Source organism: Panthera tigris, chromosome X, assembly GCF_018350195.1.
Source record: "Panthera tigris isolate Pti1 chromosome X, P.tigris_Pti1_mat1.1, whole genome shotgun sequence".
Taxonomy (NCBI): Eukaryota; Metazoa; Chordata; class Mammalia; order Carnivora; family Felidae; genus Panthera; species Panthera tigris.
This window is the reverse complement of record NC_056677.1, coordinates 35,341,371-35,364,258: the sequence shown is the minus strand read 5'-3', so window position 1 is coordinate 35,364,258 and position 22,888 is coordinate 35,341,371. Positions and strand designations below refer to the sequence as shown.

General features: G+C 45.0%; 1 protein-coding gene and 1 long non-coding RNA gene across 3 annotated transcripts in view; one reads left to right on the top strand and one right to left on the bottom strand.

The window, feature by feature from the left end:
- The window catches only part of LOC122235509, a 78,483-nt gene extending 76,134 nt beyond the window's left edge, over positions 1–2,349 (bottom strand). For both annotated transcript variants that reach the window (XR_006213578.1, XR_006213577.1), the window contains exon 1: positions 2,263–2,349. This is a non-coding gene — a long non-coding RNA (uncharacterized LOC122235509). The remainder of the gene's footprint in view (positions 1–2,262) is intronic.
- Positions 913–18,547, top strand: CXHXorf38 (chromosome X CXorf38 homolog). Its single transcript, XM_042975194.1, has 7 exons — positions 913–1,160; positions 1,331–1,465; positions 7,211–7,330; positions 9,211–9,360; positions 9,879–10,058; positions 16,576–16,738; positions 17,192–18,547. The coding sequence occupies exons 1-6, from the start codon at positions 945–947 to the stop codon at positions 16,735–16,737; spliced, it is 963 nt and encodes a 320-aa protein (XP_042831128.1). The 5' UTR covers positions 913–944; the 3' UTR covers position 16,738; positions 17,192–18,547.
- The last annotated feature ends 4,341 nt before the right edge of the window (positions 18,548–22,888 follow it).

Sequence of the window (22,888 nt, the reverse complement as noted above, 5' to 3'; positions counted from 1 at the left end):
GTGTAGGCTCTTCCGCCAGAGCCTTTGACCCCACACAATTTTAACACTTTTCCAAGCTCAAGAAGCTCACTAAAAAGCAACTAAAACTGAAAGGACCTCTTGTCACATGGGGTTGACAGTCCATTACCTTCTGACCCTCATTACACGTATTCGGAGCTTAACTAAGACTGCCTTATGTAAGAAGCGCTAATTATAACCGAGAGTACTAAATAATCATCTAAGCTGGATGTTTCAGGACCATAGTGGAAGAAGCCCTTACCGGGCTCAGGGCAGTGCAGCCCTCCAGGATCCAGGGCATGCGTCGTCCCTGTTTGCCTCTGCTAGATGGCCCAGTGGCGGATGTTTTTGAACTTTGTGTCACCTTGGCACACTGCAGGAGCATGGTAGATGCGTGGTACAGGCAGCCGGCGGTCACACCGCACTAATGCCCTTATTTGCCACAGCCAATGTGTGGGCTTAGGAACTAAATAAACTTCATAGAATTGTATAATGCAAGGAACATCTGTAATTCAAGAAGTGTACCTTGAACACCTTACACATCTCTACAATAAAAGAGGCACGGACACCAGGAGGGGGAGTCGAATCGGGGACTGGCAGGGTTTCAATTTGGGGAAATAGACTAGAGGGCGGAAGAGTTTCAGGTACAGGCTCTCTGGGCAAGCACTTGATAAAGGAATTAGGCGTCTGCGGTCCCCTAACGCTGGGGTGGTGCATTTACCGGTTAAGCCAGAAGGCTCCGCCCAGGGATCAAGGAGGCTGCGCGAGGAGCTCAACCCCCTCCCTTCGCCGTGCACATGGGGCCTGCCTCCAGGCGGGGCCAGGCCGACTGCGCAGCCGCCGGCCACTGCGCAGCCGCCGCCGCCGGCGTCTTCCCAGGCTTCCGCGCCTGCGCACTGCCGCCCACCCCGCCCCTCGCCCCGCTGCCTCCTGGGCTCGAGCGGGACATGGTGCTGTCTGAGCTGGCAGCGCGCCTCAACTGCGCCGAGTACAAGAACTGGGTGAAGGCGGGCCACTGCCTGCTGCTCCTGCGCGGCTGTCTGCAGGGTTTCATCGCCCGCGAGGTGGTCACCTTCCACCGCGGCCTGCTCGCCGCCGCCCCCAATCTGGGCCCCCGCGCCACCTGCTGCAGCGGCTCTCGGTGCAGCCCGCGCGCTCGCCAGGTGAGGCCCGGGCCGGGGACCTTGACCGCCGCACCCTATCCCCTGTCCTGGTCCCCGAGCGCGGTGTCCCGAGCCCTCCCTGGGGCGGGGCCGACCGCAACGCTCCTCGTTCACTTGCCCAAAACAGCACCCCTCCGCCCGGGACTCCTTCTCACCGCCGCCCCCTGTAGTTTCAGCCTCAGTGTCAGGTATGCGCAGAGTGGAAACAGGAGATTTTGAAACACCACACCAACAGGAATGGAGACGTCCACTGGGGAAACTGCCGACCGGGCCGGTGGCCCGTCGACGCCTGGGAGGTGGCCAAGGTAAGCACCTGCTCGGGAGGATAGGAGGTGACCCACCAGGTAACTGGTCACTTGAAGCCCAGAGCCTCATAAACAGATGCAGGAGAGAGGAAAGGGTGTTTGATATAGGGTCCAGTGTTTACGAGGTTCAGGACTGTTGTACTGGATCTAACCTAGGTTAGGGAAGTAGAAGCTTTCTTCTACCTTTCTGCTAACAAGGCAGTTGAGTTTGCTACTCGCTATAAGGAAAATTTCGACAAGAGATGCCGACACCAGATGTAGAGTGAGCATCATGAGCACAGGCCCAGCTAAGGAGTAAAACTTTGAGGAGGTCGCGGTGAAGTGTGCAGCCAGATAGAAGACTATTAGGCCTGTTTTCAGATCTTTGCACTATGACTTACTAGCTGAGACAGTTGGGGAATTTTTAAGAACTTTTTGATGTTTGCCAGAAGCCCTGTAGGGAGTGGGGAGGGGCAAAGTCACTTCCTAACACAAATTAATTTTTGCAGTCAATCTACATACTAATTAGCAGCCAGGCACAGGCTTGGTGCCTGGAAAGCAGGGATCAGAGTCCCAGTTCAGCTGCTGCTGTGTGACAGTAGCCCAGCCTCTGTACCCTAACCTCAAAAATGAGGAAGTTGGACTTGATCAGTGGCCACCAGGCTGGTGGCTATTGTGGACCCATAAACCCACCACATCTACACCCTCTTCCCCATTTTGTTGTTGTTGTTGTTGTTGTTGCCACCATAGACTTGCCAACTTTTACCCAGAAAAGAAAGAAACCCAAAATTCTACCCTTGACTGTGACTGTCCCTTACCTGTTTGGTCTTTGTTGCTGCTTTCATACCCTTGGAATCCTCTTGAAGCCCTTGCCACCTGTTCATGCCCCTTTCTGTTGCTGTCATCAAAAGACCTTCCAGTCCTACCAGAGTATTTATATTCTCTTCCCAGCCACACCCTCCTCTTTTCTCCTCTCTGAACTTGCATGACCCACCCCCAACCCTGATAACACTATAATCTGTTTGTGCTCAGGGGAAGAATCTGTTGAGGGAGCTGACTGGTTTCTTTCTTTCTTTCTTTTTTTTTTTTTTTAAATGTTTGTTTATTTTTGAGAGAAACCGAGAGAAAGAGTGTGAATGGGGGAGGGACAGAGAGAAGGAGACACAGAATCCGAAGTGGGCTCCAGGCTCCAAGCTGTCAGCACAGAGCTCAACACAGGGTCCAAAGTCAATGCAAGATCATGACCTGAGTGGAAGTCAGACCCTTAACCAACTGAGCCACCCAGGCTTTTTTTTCTTTCTTTCTTTCTTTTTTTTTTTTTTGAGTTTATTTATTTAGTTTGAGAGAAAGAGCGTGTGGGAAGGGCAGAGGGCTCAAACTCACAAACCATGAGATCATGACCTGAACAGAAATCAGAAGTCAGACGCTTAACCCATTGAGCCACCCAGGCACCCCAAGGTTAGCTGACTGGTATCCCTTTTAGTTCTTGATCACGAGTCCCAATGCTCTGGCCTCGCCTGTGTATAGGGCTCCTGTTTCTGGAGACAGCTGTTGCTGCCTTTCCTTCTGTAAGCTTCCACTCCTCCACCCTCACCCCCAGCTGCTGACTTTTTTCCTGGAGTTGATGCATGCCCTCAGATACATGCTTCTGCATCTTTTTGCCAGACCTATCAGCCTGTCTCCATGTGCACCGACTTCCTTCTGCTAGAGTTGGAAGGGCATCTCTTACCGCCTTGGCTCTCCACTTGTGTGTCAGACCACGTTCCCTCCCACCTACCCACAGACTTTCAGTCTTCAAGTATCCACTCTTTCTCCCTGTCAGCTTAGTCCCATCACCATACAAATAGCTTTAACGTTGCCTCAGTTTAATTTTTTTTTTAAAAAGAAAGAAAAGATTAAACATAGGGTTACCACATGACCTAGCAATTCCACTTCTAGGTTTATACTGAATGAATTTAGAAATATACATCCACACAAAAACCACACACATTTGTGTGTGAGTGTTCCTAGCAGCACCATTCACGATAGCCGAAATGTGGAAACAACACAAATGTCCATCAGCTGATGAATGGATAAGCAAAATGTGGCCTGTCCATATAATGAGGTGTTACTTAGCCATAAAAGGAATGAAGTTGGTTGAACCTTGAGAACATTATGCCAAGTGAAAGAAGCCAGGCATATATTATATGAAATGTCCAGAATGGGCAGATCTGTAGAGATAAAAGGTTAGTGGTTGCCAGGGCCTGGGGGTAAGAGGGAAGTGATAGCGAATGGAGGTAGAGGGCTTCTCCTTGGGGTGATGAAAATGTTCTAAAACGAACTGGTGATGGTTGCACAACGGTGTGAATATACCAAAAACCACTGGACTGTACGTTTTTTGTATCATGGTGTAACTGACATATGACATTGTATCAGTTTTAGATGTGCAACAGAAGGGTTTGATAGGAGTATGGAGTGATTGGCCACATCACCATACATAGTTACAAAAAGTTTATTTTCTTGTGATGAGAACTTCTAAGATCTGCTGTTTCAGCTACTTTCAAATACAACACAGTATTATTAACTGCAGGCACCATGCAGTACAATACATCCCCAGGACGTATGTATTTTATAACTGGAAGTCAGTTCCCTTCGACCCCCTTCACCTATTTTGCCCGTTCCCACCCCCCACCTCTGAAAACCACCGATCTGTTCTCTGGATCTGTTCTCTGTATCGCTGAGCTTGGGTTTTTGCTTTGGTTTGGTTTAGATTCCACATAGAAGTGGGATCACACAATATTTGTCTTTCTCTGACTTATTTCACTCAGCATAAGGCCCTCAAGATCCATTCACATTGTTGGAAAGAACTGTATGCTTTGAACTGGTGAATTGTATGGTATGTGGATTATATCTCAATAAAGCCGTTTAAAAAAAAAAGCTTGAATAGATACTTGGAAAATAAAATTTTAAAAGAAAGAAATGCTTCCCTTGAGCCATTCCCTCTAGCACTCTCCCCATCTCTCTGCCTGCCTCCCATGTGCATGCCCAGCAGAGCGTCTCAGAAAGGGTTTTATGCCTGTTGTCTTTCCCTCAGCTCCCGGTCACTCCTCAACCCATTCCACCGTGGCTTCTGCCCCTCCCAGCACACTGCATCTATTTTGTCGGCACACTTGACCTCCAGTTCTCCAGCCTCATCTTTCTTACCTCTCAGACATTTGGCTCCCCTGGCCACTCTTGAAACAGTTGTGGCTCTGTGACATCATTCTCCCCCACAGGTTTCCTGATCTCTCTCTGGCTCTTCCTCCTCCTCGGCCTCCTCCTGGTCCTCGGTGGACATTTCTCAGGCCTCTTCTGTCCCCCTCCCCCTCTGCTGGTGATATCGCCCCGGCCATGGAGTTCACCATTAAAGACTACCTTATGCTAATGGCTCCCCATTTCGTACCCCTGGCCCTTCCCATATGCAAGTGCGTGCTCGACCCCTCTCCTTATTCCCTCCTGGGGACTTTGTATTTACTCCTCGAGCAGGATTCTTCATCTCTACCACCACCACCCCCCACCCCCACCACCAAACCCACGGCCACACTCCAGCAGCAACTACCTACAACCACCCTCGATTCATCTCTCCCTCTCCACCCCCTTGTTTACACCTGCACAATAGTTTTGGATGCTTCGCTCCATCTCCACGTCACAACTCTCACCTCTCCTGCCTGGCCTCTGGCTGCAGCCTCCATCCCAGTCACCTTTGCTGCTCTGGTCATGTGTGGTCACCTCTGGTCCATTCTCCACACTGCAGGATGTGTGGTGTTCAGGGGTAAATTGGCTTATTTTCTTCCCTTGCCTAAAACCCTCACATGGCTTCCTGATATCCTTCGAATAAACTTCCAAACCCCTTTCCAGAGCCAGTAAAGCCGAGCACAATCTGGCCCGTTTGTTTCTCCAACTTCATCTCCCCCTACTCACTGAACACGCAGTAGAGGATAGTGAGAGGCAAGTAACCGGTGTTTCCCACCACGTGCCTTTGACATCTGGAACACGGTGGCATGCAACACCATTTTAAGAAACTCCTTTCAGTGGCAAGGAGGCAGCAAAGCCTCGCTGTCGGCTTCTAGTTCTGAAGAAAGGGAATAAGTCCTAGAATAAAACGTTAACGTGGGAAAGACAGTTTTATACTGGCAAGAAAATGCCAGCTGGGACATTCCTTGTAATAGAAAAGAAAAACTATGCCTGGTTTTGAGGCACCTAAGACCCCTTCTTAACTTTGGGATTATCCTCCCAGCAGGAGCTGAAGTGTTTTTTGTTGATGATGGTGGTGGGTTTTTTGGGTTTTTTTTCCAGTTTTACTGCCCTGCTTTGGCTGTGATAAGTTAACTTCTTTGTAAACATTGTAGCATCCACTATAGACTTTCAGAGGATCAGCAAGTCAGTGGCTGTTAAGACATGAAAAGACAGTGGTACTGGCTACTGTATTTTTTTTTTTAATGTTTATTCATTTTTGAGAGAGAGAGAGCGAGCATGAGCCTAGGGGCAGAGAGAAGGGGGGGGGGGGAGAAACAGAATCTGAAGCAGGCTCCAGGCTCTGAGCTCTCAACATAGCACACGGGGCTCGAACTCACAAACTGTGAGATCGTGACCTGAGCCAAAGTCCGATGCTTAACCGACTGAGCCAGCCAGGCGTCCCCCAAAGTTCTTAATTGTGTGAGGCTCCAGTGGAGGATTCCACCACCATCAGGAACATAGCCATGACTTTCCTTGGGGTGTGCTGGCACCGACCACAAGCCCTTTCTGTAATACCGTTATGAGCAGCACTATAGGAAATGTGGTTGCCTGCCTACTGAAATGTGTCTGTTTTCAGGAAAATAGGTCTCTTTATTTAGAGTTCTTATTGCAAGTAATTTTGCTTATGTCATCGTTTCTAGTTCTTGGCAGGAATGTACTCTTGAGCTGCTGAGCTTGGTAAAATTATTGCATTCAGATGTAAATTTGGAACTGTTGCAGGAGAGAAATATGCCCAAGCCTTGCTGTGACACCATTTTGGGGGTCTGTGCCATAAAATCCTACAGAAGGCAAGATCACACTAGAACGAGGCCCTTCTGATATATCTAGTATCTCAAACCCTAGGATCCCATCTGCAACTCTTAGGTAGGTCATGCTCACGTTGCACTATCAGCACGGTAATTGCCAACATTTATGGCCTGTTGGTTTACTGTGCGCCGGACACCGTCCTTCACCTGCATTAACTCATGTAATTCTCACAACATCCTTCGAAGTAGACGAGCACAGTTATCCCCTACTTACCAATGAGGACTCTGAGGGTAAGTAACTCGCCCAGGGTCACCCAAGTTGGCAGGTGGCTGAGGTGGGATGTGAACCTGGCTCTATCACACTCCAAAGCCCAGGCTCACTTGGGAGTAACTATCACTTTTAAATTTTAAATCTTCTTTAACAATTCAGCCACTGAAACCTCAGGAAGGAAAAGAGGGGGGAAAAAAGGGCTGCTTTCTACCTATGCTTCCTGCTTGTCCACCATTAGGAAAGGACAGTTATGCCAAGTGTTGAAGTATTTCTGATAGCAGAGGGATAGATAGAGCAACCCTTCGGTTATCACACTTGGCCAAGCCTTAGCTCTGACACTCTTTCCCAACCTGTGTTTTGGACTCACGAGGCTCTACCTTGAAACCGCAGTAAGAACATTCCAATCAGCATTTGGGAAACAGGCAAGTAACATTTGCCCACCGGTTCCTAGGGTTGGAGGAGACTCAGGTGTCCCTTGTGCCTCCCCTACTCTAGGCCTTCATGCCCCGAGGACTGGCAGACAAAACAGGCCCTGAGGAATGTGATGCCGTTGCCCTTTTAAGCCTCATCAACTCCTGTGATCACTTCATGATTGATCGAAAGAAAGTCACAGAGGTAAGAGCTGTCACATGTAAAACCATCCAGTGAGGGGCCCCTGGGTGGCTCAGTTGGTTAAGCGTCCAACTTCGGCTCAGGTCCTGATCTCACAGTTTGTGGGTTCGAGCCCCACATCATGCTCAGATGCTGACAGGTCAGATCCTGGAGCCTGCTTCAGATCCTCTATCCTCCCCTCTCTCTGCCCCTTCCCCACTCATTCTTTCTCCCTCTCTCTCACTCAAATAAATAAACATTAAAAAATAATAATAAAAATAAAATCATCCAGTGAGAGTCAGTCGGGTCGGTGCTGTGAAGGGCAGCTGAGAAAGACACCCTGTGGTGCTCAAGCAGCCGTGCGCACACCCATGTAGCAGACGGTCTCTCCCCAGAACAGTGTCGTGCAGGGAAAGTTAGACTTTGGCTCAAGGTTGGCAACACTAAGCGGGCTAGTGGGGCCCACGTCGCATGCACCTTCTGTGTGTCCAAGAACCCCTATGAGAATGTAGGTAGGAGACTGACCTCTGAGTTCTCCCTCACTGAAGTTTCCCAACACCTTGATCTTCTGTTCACTACTAAAATAGATGAGCCACCAATTTCTCTCCCCTGGTCTGCCATAAACAGAAGTCAGGTAATTTTCCATATTAAAAAAAAAAATAGGGGCGCCTGGCCAGCTCACTCGGTGGAGCATGTGACTCTTGATCTCGAGGTTGTAGGTTCGAGCCACACGTTGGGTGTAAAGATTACTTAAAAAAATAAAACGTTTAAAAAATAAAAAATAATAAAACAGGAGTGCATCACTCTGTCGGTCATGTGCCAGCATTTGAATCCTGCCCTTCTGAATCTCTTTGGCTAACCCTAACAGACAAGCAGTCTCCGAATAGATCACTATGCTTGTCAGATTTCCTCTGGGGGATTTAGACTTTCTCTGTTTCACCAGAGAACAGCTCTCCCACATTGATTAGTCTGAGGGTTGTTGAAAAGAGTATACAACGTACCTGGATTATATATAACATATAGAGAAAATGCACGTGTATTTTGCTGGCATGCTAGCAGCTGGAAGAACTGAGAATCTTTCATAATATCAGCAGACAAAAACTGTCACAGTACGAAGTCGACCTCTTCATATCTTTTAGCTAAGAACGTGGAAGACTTTATGTGAATTGTATACTAATACACAATGAGACAGAAGCATTTGTTATACAATATAGGCAAAAGTTGATTTTGTTTTCATCAGACTTGCCACATCAAAACACCCCCTTCGCCCACCTTCCTGGAGCTCCAACAATATTTAAAAGAGTTTTTTGCATTGTCTGCTTCAGCCTTTGGGTATACGTAGAGCCAGTAACCAATTCTCTTGTCTTTGGCAGGTGGTTTTTCTTGTTTTTCTTGTTTGTTTGTTTGTTTGTTTGTTTGTTTTTGATGAGAGTGGTCTTTTTTTTTTTTTTTTTTTTAGTTATTTGTTTGTTTTTGAGAGAGAGCGAGAGAGTAGAAAGGCAGAGAGAGAGGGAGACAGGATCTGAAGTGGGCTCTGCGCCGACAGCAGTGAGCCAAATGTGGGGCTTGAACTCACAAACCACGAGATCACAACCTGAGCCCAAGTCAGCTGCTCAAGTGACTGAGCCACCCAGGCACCCTTGGCAGGTGGTTTTAAGTTTAGAGATTTGGGAGGTTGTGTAAGAGATAACCAGCCAGTCACAAGATTTCAAGAGCCGACAAAAGTTGTAGGCCTGTTTGTATTTCTCACTCGTTACTCCAAGTAGCAGGCGGTCAAACATCCCCCTCAAGCCTTGTGGATTTCGTAATTAACAAAGCCTTTCTGCAGTTTTTCTTGGGAAGTCCAGAATTTCCATTTACCCCATCATTTGACTTTGAAACCTTCTTTTTTTGCCTTTCTGTAGGTGATTAGATGTCGTAATGAGATCATGCATTCTTCAGAGATGAAAGTGTCTTCTCTGTGGCTTCGAGATTTTCAGATGAAGATCCAAAATTTTCTGAATGAATTCAAGAATATTCCAGAGATTGTGGCAGCCTATGCCAGAATAGAACAGGTAAAAATCAGATTTAACAGTTCTGGCATAAAGAACTAAGGAGAGGGGCACCTGGGTGGCTAAGTTGGTTTAAGTGTCTGACTCTTGATTTCCACTCAGGTCATGATCTTGAGGTTGGTGGCATCGAACCCCACGTCAGGCTCCATGCTATAGCGTGGAGCCTGCTTGGGATTGTCTCTCCCCTTGTCTCTGCCCCTCCCCCGTGCATGCACAGTCTCTCTCTCTCAAAACAAATAAATGAACATTAAAAAAAAAAAAAACTAAGGGAAAAAAGCAACTCCAGTCACTCATTTAGAATTTGAAGTTTGTTAGATTTAAATGAAATTTTAGAATGTAAGCAGGGGGGAAAATGTTGATACGAATGCGGAATTGTGCTGGGCTTAAGAAGCTTTTCTGTGGTCACAAGATATTACTAAAATGGACACAGTCAAAGAGGTTTAGTTATAAATTCTTTGAGCAATCCAGTGAAACATCTTTTCCATTCCATTATTCATATATTTGTTCGATGATTCAAACAGCTGTTGACATCTGACTGGGCTGTTCACATCCCTGCAGAAGATCAGCTAGATGGATGTGAATATGAAACAGGAGTTTACCTGAGTGAGAGCCAAGTAAATGAAATAGAAATGGAATTACTAAAGGAGAAACTTCAAGAGATCTATCTTCAAGCACAAGAACAAGACGTGTTGCCTGAAGAGGTAAAAAAAAAAAAAAAAAAAAGTATTCTATTCTCTGTGCGAGTAGACCAAAGAAAGGCACCAGGGAGGAAGAGTACCTTGTTTCAACATATTGCCAGTTATGTTTTTGATTTATAAGTCCAATCATTTCCAGAAATGCATGTTCTTTTGACACAGACTAACACAACCTTTAAACAAATATTTTCCCTCAATCAGCAGACATCTGAGTGCCTAATGTGTGCCCAGAGTGGCACAACACGGTAAGGGCTCCAACAGGTTTCTGAACAAAAGGCTCTGGGGATTCTCTGCAGGTCGAGAGGGGATTGCAAAAAAAGACTTTGCTAAGAAGATGCTGTTGAGCCAGGACTAGGAGGATCACGTAAGAGTTTGGCAAACTGGCATGAGTGGAAGGGTGTTCTTGGCAGGAGGAACAGCACTTGCAGAGGTATAGAAGAATAACTTGGGCCTGAGCAGTGGTAAGGCCAGCATAGAAGATGTCAGATGCGAGGGCAGTCAGGTAGCTTGAAGCCGTATTTTGAAAGGTTCGTCGTGCTGTTCCAAGGGGCTTGGACCTTATTCCTAAAAAGCAGTAGGGAGCCAATGGGTGTTTTTAGGCCAGAAAGAGTTAATCAAATGGATCCAGTATGGCTTTTAGAAAGTTAACTCATGGTAGTTGGAGGTTGGAGACTTGCAGGATGGTGTCACAGCCATGCGAGGTTGGAGAAAGGACAGAAACTAGAGGTGCGGTGGAGGGGCCGCATTCTGGAGGCATTGCTTGGGGGGAGCTGATGGCTCTTAGTGGATGCTTATATTACTTGGAGTGTGGCATGGGGCTGGAAGGAGGTGGGGAAGGAGGGGGTCAAAGGATCAACAAGGTTTCCAGCTTAGGCCCCTGCAGGCTAATGATGGCCGTAAGTCCTGATAGGGAATTCAGGAGAAATGAATCCCCTTTGTTACATGCAAGGTATAAAAAAGCAAACAGTGTTCTGGTAAAATTCAGACGTATTCCAGTACTTGCTGGATTGGAATTTTACATCACCAGGAAATCTTGGACAAATCATTTTTCCTCTCCATTGTACCTTATCCAAGCAAAGTAGTCTTGCTGGTTGCCTCTTTAAACACAGAGTGTTTATTTACTATAAAGTACTTCATTCATTAAGCCGTACTCCTTACTGGTCCATATGCATATGTTAATCATTCTGACCTTGACCTAGATGATTCATTCAGCCTGGTGAGCTCCTAATTTAGCAGTGGGACCGCTTACCACTGGTTTCTGGATGCTCCCACCCCAGCACAGCATAGGTGTTTACAATGATGAAGAGGACAGTTAAGTCTTGTATTTTCTAAACCCGGGTGTTTTACCTTACTTTATTTTAAAATACCATTAGAACCAGGGGCATCTGGGTGGCTCAGTTGGTTCAGCACCCAACTCTCGATTTCGGTTCAGGTCATGATCTCAAGGTTCGTGGGATCGAGCCCTGTGTTGGTCTCTGCACTGACAGTTTGGAGCCTCCTTGGGATTCTCTCTCTCCATCTCTCTCTGTTCCTCCCCCATTTGTGTGCTTGCCCTCTCTCTCTCTCTGTCTCTCTCTCTGTCTCTCTCTCTCTCTCTCAAAATAAATAAACATAAAAAAATAAAATAAAATACCATTAGAACCGGCCCCAATTTTCTTTCTGCTGCTTTTGTTAGAAGCAGTGTAGAACGGAACAAGACAACAATGGGGTTGGAGAGGAGGGGTCAGACTCAAGCTCCTTGAGTGGTCACTAGCTCTGTCTTCTCTCTTGAGAGATCTGTGGTTCTTTTTTTTTTTTTCTGTCTGTGTAACACACAGCAAAATGCATCTGTACAGGAGCACACTCAAGCCAGGAGTCTGTGTAATTTAGAAGCTGGAAGGGAACCTGGCGGTCACCGTATCCCCTGCTTTACATGCCAGGCAGCAACCCCAAGGAGCAGGCAGGAACAGATGAGTGTGAGGGTTGGCGCAGGGGTCTCCCTCCTCTGGTCCTGTGCCTTTCCACATGCGGCACTGCAGATCTCATATCACTGAGGTGCTGGCAGCTGTCAATTCTGAACCCTCATTACCTCTGCTTTACAGAGAGGAAACTGGGGTTGGGTGGCCTGTCCTCTGCATCCCAAAGCCTCTATATAGAATTGATAAATTTGCATTTTTCCTGCTTTTTGTTCAGTAGACCATGGCATTTCTCTTGATATTTCAATTGATCAAAATGTAAGTTAGGATTGATTGGCACATTATCTCAAAGAATTTGAAGGTTGGCTTTCCATGATGCGTGGAACTGATCTCTTTTGAAAGTTCCACACCATACATGGTTATCCACATTCTTTAGGGTGAGCCTCCAAAGTCTGAAGATTTGCTAAGCCAAATGGCAGTGAATTGAAAATGTCATCAACTGCGGCTGACTGTTAATTTCAGCTGAGGTCATGATCTCGCGGTTCATGGGTTTGAGCCCCACATCAGGCTCTGCGCTCACAGCACGGAGCCTGCTTCAGATCCTCTGTGTCCCTCTCTCTGCCCCTCTCCCTCCCTCTCTCAAAAATGAATAAATGTTAAAAAAAAGTTTTTTTTAATTCAGCTAAAGCATGTCAAGCGCAGTAAGTGGCTAAAAAACATGTAAGGAATTTGTGCATTCTTTAAAACCATTCCTGATATCTTAAACCCTGGTGAAGGGACCATCTCCACAGAGACCCCTGGGGAGACATAAGCAGAAGGGGCAGTGTCAGATGTACCTGACTCAGAAAAAGGATTGAAATGACCCTTCATTTATTATATTCCAGAAAATACTTACGGAGCATGTACCTACTATGTGCCAGGCACAGTTCTAGAAGCTTGGTGTGCATCAGTGACCAAAACAAAGATCCCCGTAGGGGGAGACAGTAAACAGTCAATGTAGTAAGCAAACGGCGCTTCTCAGCTTTAGAAGAAGTACTGTGTCAAGCACAGAATGGGGGACGAGGAGTAGCAGAGTGGGGACGAGTATCAGGTTGCAACCGGGTGGTCAGGTTGGCCCCCTGGAAAAGGTGAGGATTAGCCATGTGCACATGTGCAGGGAGAGCCTTCAGGCAGGGGGGACAGCGATGTGAGCAGGATGGCTGGGGTGCGGATAGAGAAAGAAAAGCGTGTGAGGAGGTAAGAGAAAGTAAGGCGAAGGAAGCAGGTCATATTGGCCCGTGAGCCATCAGAAGGACGTAGGCTCTTACTCCTGCGATGGCAGCTGTGGGACAGGAGCAGGGAGACACACAAGGAGGCTCCTGCACTTACCGGGTTCAGACCAGGACAGAAGTGTAGACGTGGTATGGTGAGAAGGTGCGCACATGGGGGCACGTAGAGACGTCAAAGACAAGTCCAAGGGTTTGGGATTAAGCAGAAGAATGGGGATGCTAAGCATGTTTTGCCTAGAGCAGCACATGGCACATAGTAGACTGGCTCTTGATAAGTATTTGTGGAATGAATGTACCAGACACAATGCTAAGTTCTTGGAGTAGATTATTTCTTTTTTTATTAAAAAAAATTGTATTTAATGTTTGTTTATTTTTGAGAGACACGGAGCATGAGCAGGGGAGGGGCAGAGAGAGAGGGAGACACAGAATCCGAAGCAGGGTCCAGGCTCTGAGCTGTCAGCACAGAGCCTGATGTGGGGCTTGAACTCATGAACCTCGAGATCATGACCTGAGCCGCAGTTGGATGCTTCACCAACTGAGTCACCCAGGCGCCCCGGAGTAGATTATTTCTAGTGCTCACAAGAATCCTAGGTGGTGTTGGTAGCCTCATCTTTCATTGGCATATGTGGAAGTGAGATCAGAGAGGTCAAGTGTCTTACCCAAACTTACACAGCTGGTTAAGTGGTAAAGCTGGGCTTCAAAATCCAAGTCTGTCTGACTACATTCCGTGATTTTTCTAGTACTTTCAGTTTTTCCATCTCTATTTTCTCTTCTCCCTTTACATATATACGTGCAGAAGTCTTCCTATTCTTAATTTAAAAAAATTTTTGACTGTGTTTCTGCACCGCTCCCGCCACCCCACCAAACTAAAATAATCACCCCTCTTAAGCACATTTCGAGGGCACAGAGGATCAAGAGGTCACAGCAAAAGAATCACAGTGCCCAAATCATCCAATGAGAAGGTCTCTGGAGAGGGGGAGGAAGGCCCCCACTCCATCTTGGAGTGTGTGCAGTTCGCAGACCCAGCCAGCGGTGTCATGGGCATCTGATGGGAACCCAGTACCAAGCACAGGCATAAGCGCTAACAGTGCAGTATCCACAGTTACCAACGTGTGCCGGGGGTAATGTCGTCAGTGTGATCTTTCACATTTTTATGGTTTCCAGATTTATTATTTAAAGCCCAGGTAACTTTGAGGAACAGTAGACTTGTTTCCAGCTGTGTAATAAACAGCCTGTTCCCCTCTACTTAACTAACCTGTCTGGAGATCTCTGGCAGTCTTTAGCTCCTCGCTGGCCCTCCCGGATCCCTGTTCGTCCTAGCCACAAGCCACAGCCAGTCTTCTCCCTCCCTCCCATCCCGCCATCATCCAGCATCTGGCTGTTTCATGTGCCTACATCACAATAACCTGAGTGCGTGCTTAGCTTACGCCCCACATCTACTGCATCAGAATCAATTATGAATTCTCTGGTTACTCCAGCATTATTGCTCCTAACAGAAGACTTGAAATAATATGTTAAAATGTGAAGCATCCATAACTGAAATACTATATAGTCATTAAAAAAAATAATGAGGTCACTCTTTCTAATCTGCCACAGAAAAAAAACTCGGTTGAGGGACAGCGTCTAGTATGCTGCCATTTGTGTTTTTTAAAATGTGTATGTGTCAGTCATAGTTATTGTGAAAAAACTTTTAAATGTGTATGTATACATGTATATATGTGTGCTCACATGTAAGTCTCTGGAAGAAACACAAGAAACTTTGTTGTGGTCCCCTCTGAAGATAGGAGCTGGGTGACTGGGGACAGGGTGGGGAAGAAGACTGACTTTTTACCTTGTTCCCCTGTGTTCATTTTGAATTCTGTACATGTACATTTATTACTATTAAACATACATATATTTTATAAGTATTTAATATACACATATTCAATAGTAATAAATGTGCAGCTCTAAATTCCAAATGAAAGGGCATCATTTTGTTTTAATATTACAGTATACATATATATGTGTGCATACATGTGTGCCCGTGTGTGTGTGTGTGTGTACATACACATATAGAGATAGAGACAGATATATAGCCCTTTCCTACAAATGCAGGAAGTTTTTTTTTTTTTTCAAATGCAGGAAGTTTTAAAGCAAAAAGAATTAAAAATATTTTCCCCATTTTTATGAGATGTAATTGACATGCAGCTTAAGGCATACAGCATGATGATTTGACCTACATATACTGTAAAATGGTTACCACGGTAAGTTTAGTTAATATCCATCTGCTCATACAGATACAAACAAAAAATAAGAAAAAATCTTTTCCTGGTGATGCTAACGCTTAGGATTTACTCTTGTAACAAATGTCCTGTATATCACACAGCAGTGTTCACTGTAATCATCGTGTTGTACATTCCATCCCTAGTACTTTTTTATCTTATAACTAAAGTTTGTTACATTTTGATCCCCTCCCTCCCATTCCCTCTCTGCCCCACCCCATCCCCCCTTCTAGTTACTACAATTCTGATCTCTTGGTCTTGGAGTTTGCTTTTTGGGGCTTTTTTTTTTTTTTTTTTTTTTTTTTTAAGATTCCACGTATAAATCATACAGTATTTGTCTTTCTCTGACTTCTTTCACTTAGCATAATGCCCTGAAGGTCCATCCACGTTGTCACAAATGCAGGATTTCCTCTTTTTTTATGGCTGAATAATATCCCATGGTATATATATGTACCACAACTTCTTTATCCATTCATCTATCGATGGATACTTAGGCTGTTTCCACATCTTGGCTGTTGTTAATAATGCTGCTCATGAACATGGGGCTGCAGATATCTCTTCCACATGGTGTTTTCATTTCCTTCAGATATATTCCTAGAAGTAGAATTGCTGGATCTCATGGTAATTCTGTTTAATTTTTTTGAGGAACCTCCATACTGTTCTCCATAGTGGCTACACCAGTTTACATTCCCACCAGCAGTGCACAGGGGGTCCCTTTTGACCACATCTTCACCAGCATCTATTACCTATTGTCTTTTTGATGATGGCCACTCTGACAGGCACATGGTGAGATTTCATTGTGGTTTTGTTTTGCATTTCCCTGATGATTAGTGATGTTGAGCACCTTTTCATGTACCTGTTGTACCTGAGTTGTACGAGTTCTTTATATATTTTGGATGTTGGCCCCTAAAAGCAAAAAAAAAAAAAAAAAACAAAAAACAAACTTGAGACAAGCAGACACCCCTTTGTGTAGCCCCAGAACCAGCTACTGGTGGACACATGAGCAAGAGACAGTCTTGAAGCTAGTAAGTTTTTCATCAGAATTATAAGCCTGCTATAAAATTTTCTAAGCCATACATTGTGTGGTTTCCTCTTGCAGATCTTAAATCGACTGGAAGTAGTGAAAGAATTTCTGAGAAACAATGAGGATCTTAGAAATGGTCTTACTGAAGATATACAGAAGCTAGACAGCCTCCATCTACAGCATCAAAAACCAGGTTCAAAGGAACCTGGGGCACAGACACCTGAAGGGAAGGCCTGAGGTGAGTTTAGACCTATGAGGTTAAGTAAGGATAGATAGAATAACCTCATCTCTCTGATGCCTGTTCTCTTATGTAAGGCCATAATGAACTCACAATTTAGTCTAACCTGAAGTTTTTCTGTGTCCTTATTATTTGAAAGAAAGGACACTGAGCCCTGCACTCTTTCTAATTGATGGTTCTCACATCTGTGAAGTAATTCAACATAATCTGCCTGTCAGCTGTGTTTAGTCAAATATACCTGACGTCATTGGTCTAGTCTGAAGTAAATCAACTTTCTAACATAATCCAAAAGCACATCAGCCCTAAAATGACACCAGGGATCCCTAGCTCTTCCCTGTGGCATTACTAGCAACTTGTTAATTTCCATAAGAAAAACTTGTTAAAATAACTGTCTTTGGTGTTTTACATTTTTCCTTTCAAATAAAGAAAATTAAACATTTTCTCTTGTTTTAGGCTGCCCTTTGACAAAACCCAGGCATGTTATGTGAAGGTCGGCATGGCTTCAATCTCAGCCCTTCTTTTCTGTGCAAAAGGAAAAACTTAACAGAGTGCACCACCCAAACAAAAAGGAATTTTTGTTGTCTTTTCTTGGACTTTCCTTTGACTCTTTGGGAATATTTTTTTTAATATTCGTAAGCTTGGTGTTGTGTTATCTGTAACCTACCAAAAAATGTTAGATACTGTTGTGCCAAAACTTGCTGTCACCCAGGGTTTTTTTTTTTTTTTTTTCTTTTGTTTTTTTTGGTTTATTGGTTTTGCGGGAAGGTTTTTGCTATTCTTCTGATCCTAAACTTAAGCTGCTTAACACAGTAAAGGCTATTTGGCCAGCCCTGGGCGAAGAGTCACAAAGAGTTCTCTGCCAGCTGGCGCACAAGCCCTATCCCTACCCCCTTCCTAAAAAAAGTCTCGCTTACGAGGGGTGCCCAAGGGGCAGGCTGTGATGTAAATCCTTCCTTTTTGAAAGAAGGCAAGAAAAGAGATTGCCCGTTTTCTAGCCATTTCCAATTTAGTACAGAACTGTTGCTACCTATTTCTGGTAGCCCCGGGCACTAGGGCAAGGAGGTGGGCCCAGGCTGGTCAGTGGGGACCAGAGAACACAGTGACTTGATTGACCAAAGCAGACAGAAGGTCCATGCCAGTCTCACAAACGGGAATGTCGGGGATAGCTTCACAGTTACTGACCTGTTTATGGTACTCCTGGGAAAAGTCGACTCCCGTGGCAATCCCCTCTTTCCGCTCATTAATATCCTGAGTGCACAGGGCCTAGCCCTCATGTGCTCCATGAATATTTGTTGACCAAAGGATCCACAGATCGCTTATTCATACACATGAATGTTAGACCATTAACTAAACCAACCTGGTCCTTTGTTATGAGATTTAAGGGTGAAATACCAACATTCTTTTAGAAATTCAAAGGCATCATTTTTCTTTCAGCAGATTGACAGATTCATTTGTACTTCCTCTATCCCCAAAAGTCATCTACTTCTGACTTTATCCTGTTTCCTAAACTGCAAAACCACTGTCCAGTCATATGCAGTGGTCCGGGGGATCAGCCTCACCCTTCCCTACCTCTGCTCCTGTTCAAAGCCAGCAGTGCCTAACTGGGCCATGTCACCTCTGGACCTTCAGGAACAGAATTGCCTCATTCCCTGCTTCCTGAAGGAGATGCTTCCACTCCAACCCCAAATGAAGCCATCCTCCTTTGCTTACTGAGCTGCCCATCAAGGATGTGACCCTGTAGGGGCACCTGGGTGGCTCAGTCAGTTAAGTGTCCGACTCTTGATTTTGACTCAGGTCATGATCTTGTGGTTCGTGGGTTGGAGCCCCACACTGGGCCCCACACTGACAACTGATAGTGTGGAGCCTGCTTACAATTCTCTCTCCCCCCTTCCTTGCTAGTGCACGCTGTCTCAAAATAAATAAATAAACATTAAAAAAAAAAAAAAGGATGTGGTCTCTAGAGAATGGGGAGAGGGTGAGGTGTATTTGGTATATTTTTATATTAAAATGAGTGTAATATAATGCTGTAAGCCCTGGATAAATACAAACGTGCCTGTAACTTAACTATTTGGTCTTGAATCATACATTTTCTTTCTCCCTTCATTTCATGCAGCTCCTTTAGAAGACATCAACAGTAAAGTAAGAATTTTCATTCATCTCACAACTATCCCCAAACTAAGAAGTTTGCTGAAACATTTCCTAGCTTCTAGATACAAGGTACAAGAGTTGGGATCAAATTAAATTTTGAGTCCCTAACCAATTTAAGACCTGATTTCTAACTTTAGGAACTTAGGGTTATGAACACTTTCATTTCATGCCCCTTGTATCTAGTTAGCTTTTCCTTCTCTCTCCAACATTTATCACGTGTCAGCCACGTGTCAGCCACGGGTCAGGCCCTGGAATAGATGCAAATGTGAGGATTCATAGGGTGTGGACAATGGTATACATGCTGTCCTCTCTGGATTTATTGTCTGCTCTGATAAATTCAAGATACTGTTCAGAAAAACATTATGCTGGCAACGTTTAATTACACTGAAATTGAAGAAAGGAAGACATGCCCAGAGAGAGCTTTAAAGCAAATGTAGCGTGTACAGGGACATCAACCTGTGGGCCTCTCTACGGATCTGTGCGCGCGGCACAGGATGTGCACAAAAGGGCGCTCACAGCGGCGTTGGCAGCCAGCCATCGAGATGACGGGTTAAATCCCAGCACATCCATGCTACAGAGCATTATGCAGTTGCTAAGAAGTATAAACTAATGCTGCAATGCAGTAACGTGGAATGCTCTCGAACACCTACTAAATAGAAAAGCAGAATGTTTAACAATGCGTGGCATGCTGTTAAACTATTTGTATCTTTCAACAAAAGGTCTTGAAAGTTGTGTGCTTTTCCCAAGCTCTTTTGCAGTGTTAGCTCTGTGAAAGGAACTGGGGTTGAGTGGGGTAGTTAGAAATCTGGCTTTCCTGCTCTTCACATACCCCTGCATGAAATTTTTGCAACAAACATGGACTCCTGGTATTTTGAAAGTTTTTAAGTACAGTTTTTCATTTCAAGACAATAAAGAGGCGTAAACAATATAAATTCAAACTGCCATGACTTATGTGTTACGTTTCCCGGAATATGTTGTAGCCTCCATTTTTGTGGGGGTCAGCTTCACCTCCAGGGGCACTTGTGAGGCATCAGGGTCCAGAGAAGCCCAGGAAGTGGTCTCCTTTCCACACAGGGCTGTTTCATCTCGGAGTGCCTGGTTTTCATCCAGCAATATGATTTACTCTCTCAGCCTCTCCCTGGGACACGATATGTGGAAAGAATCAGAGGAGAGAAATCATTTCAGCATTATGGTTGCAAAGGTGAGGTAGTTCTTTGGATTTTAGCCCATTTTTTGCCAGGGAGCTCAGAGGACCTAAGGGGAAAGACATTACTTATTAAACTCAGTATAAAACACGAATTCTGGGAAATAACCAAAGTGTGTCCGTAACAAAAACTTCTGGAAAAATAGCTCTGCCAATTCAGAAAATGTTAATGGCTTCATAAGTAGTGGAAGAGATCTGTAGACAGGTTAAATTGCCAGGGCCAGAAAGGATTGTTTGAGAGTTTGGGGAAGATTATGAAATGATTGTTACCCTAAGGTTTAAAAATTTATTTTTTATTTTTTTTTAAGTAGGCTTCATGCCCAGCCTGGAGCTCAATGTGGGGTTTGAACTCACAACCCTGAGATCAAGATCTGAGCTGAGATCAAGAATTGGACACTCAACCAACTGAGCCACCCAGGCGCCCTGAAATGCTCATTTCTATTAAAGTGTTAGTCACTTAATATGGCTTGAAACATGAATATCTTAGGCAACAAAGGGTTACGTGTTGGGTGGGCATACTGCAAATTAGATCCTGTAAGTGGAGCATTGCCTTAGAGTAGGAGGCGTTGCAATCTTTTGGATTTTTTCTCTAATCATTTTGCCCTCTAAATTATAAACGTTGTAAAGTGATAGGAAATTATCAGTAAGGATTATTACCTACTTTTCTCTTACCAGGTTAATTAGAAACCTACCTGCCTTTTATTGGAATATACTCAAATTACAAAATACATGTTGTAAGACAGATCTAAAAATATATTAATTCCTACTCAGACATTAGTGAAGGGGAAAATTCCTTTAAAGTTTTAATAAAAATCTTGAAAGAAGGTTATGACCCACTTCAAAACTTTCAGAACTGGTTTCTATTATTACATTATAGTCTGAACTATCTAAAATACTATCTTCCAGAGACTTCTTTCCTGATTCTCAAACCCGTGCTCTCTGATATGTGCAAGTTAGTTACAACCACAAAACTGTAAACTGAGCATTTTGTGACATCTTTGGGGGAAGGTGGGTGCTGACCTGACATGCTTTATTACCTTCCACTGACTTTCAGAAAGGCGTGAGGATTTTTATTTCAGAACCATATGTGGTAGCTAGCCTCCAAGATGGTCCCCAAAGATCCCTGCCTCCTGGTATTCCCACCCTTGTATTTTCCTCCCACAGTGTACCAGAAATGGGCCAACAGGACACAGCTGAAGTGATTGTGTGTCACTTCCCAGATTACGCTACAAAAGACCATGGCTATCTTGGGCTTTCTCTCTCTTGGAATACGTGGAGGGAAGCCCTGTCATGAGCAGCCCTGTGGCCCCCATGCCAAGGAACTGAATGAAACCTGCAAACAACTGCGTGAGTGAGCTTGGAAATGGATCCGCCAGCCCAAGGCAAGTCCAGAGACTGCAGCCCCAGCCGACAACTGAGAGATCCTGAGCCGGAAACACGCAGCTAAGCCACTCCCAGATTCCTGACCCTCAGAAATCGTGAGGTAGTATTTGTTGTTTTAAGCTAAGTTTTGGGTGATTTGTTACTGATACACAATAGTTTTCCAGAGTTTGTTCTCCCCCTGAATGCAGAGTGTGAAATGCAGAAACTGCCTACAAAAAGGACTACTGCTTAGATGCCACAGAAGATAAAGGGGGGGTGGGGGCGCCTGGGTGCCTCAGTCAGTTGAGCATCGGACTCTTTGATCTCAGCTCAAGTCGTGATCCCGGGGTCATGGGATTGAGCCCTCTGTCGGGCTCCGTGCTGAGCGTAGAGCCTGCTTAAGACTCTCTCTCTCCCTCTGCCCCTCTCCCCAGCTTGCACTCTCTAAAATAAAAAAATAATGATTTTTAAAAAAGAAGATAAAGGGGAATCTTCCAGAGTCCCACCAATGTTGTGCCTGTCTTGTCCAAGACCTGATGTCTTCAGAACCTTTGAGTGAGTTGTCTTCAGTTTCTTTACATTTGAAATCTTTAACCAAAGTAAGGTTTAAGTAGTCTTCACCCAGCAGACCACTCTGGAACTTCCTGCATCTTCCAGAGGCCAGAGATTCAGGGTCAAATCCTAGAGGGTAGCCTCTGCTGCAGAGGTAGTGGCCTCACATCCACATCCCCACCCTTCTCTTTCCCCACTTCATGCAACCTGGTTTGACAAGTTCTTAGTACCCATGGGATTCCTAGGGGAACACGGGGCTAATACTGTTGACCACTGACCCCCACCCCCACCCCTAGCTAGCATTTAATACAGGGCAATAGGCTTACCAGTTTTACCAGCTGCCATTCCCCGCCCCCATTTCTAGGTATGAAGAAAAGAGGAAAGGGTTAGGATTTTGTCGTTCTTATTCTCTAGTTACCTAAAATCCAGGGTTGACAGCAACAGACCTCAGAGTTGTTTATCTTGTTTCTATGGTAGAGTCTGTCATTGCTCTCCAGCCACCAAGAGATTCTAGGTTCTCTTAATAAGTACCCCTTTTAAAAGTCCAAACTGGGTTTCACTGAACTCATTTAAACCCACTTCGAAGTATTTCCCTTGGTAGACATAGCCCCCGAGTTATTTTTGCTGTAAGAGATTAATGCCTGTACCAAGTTTTAAAAATCATGAATGCTATTAGGCACCGTTACTTGGCCTGGACACCCCAAAACAAGTAACAGAACATCCCAAAAGAGCTTTCATTCAGTCTTTCTCCCCTGTAAAAACTACCCCTCGAGGTGTGTGCAGGTCCCGTGAAGAGAAAGACCAGCCAATCTACCCTCCCCTAAACAACACTGTATTTTCAGAGCACGAAATAAACACTCTGCAGCTTCCGTTCTTTGCTACTT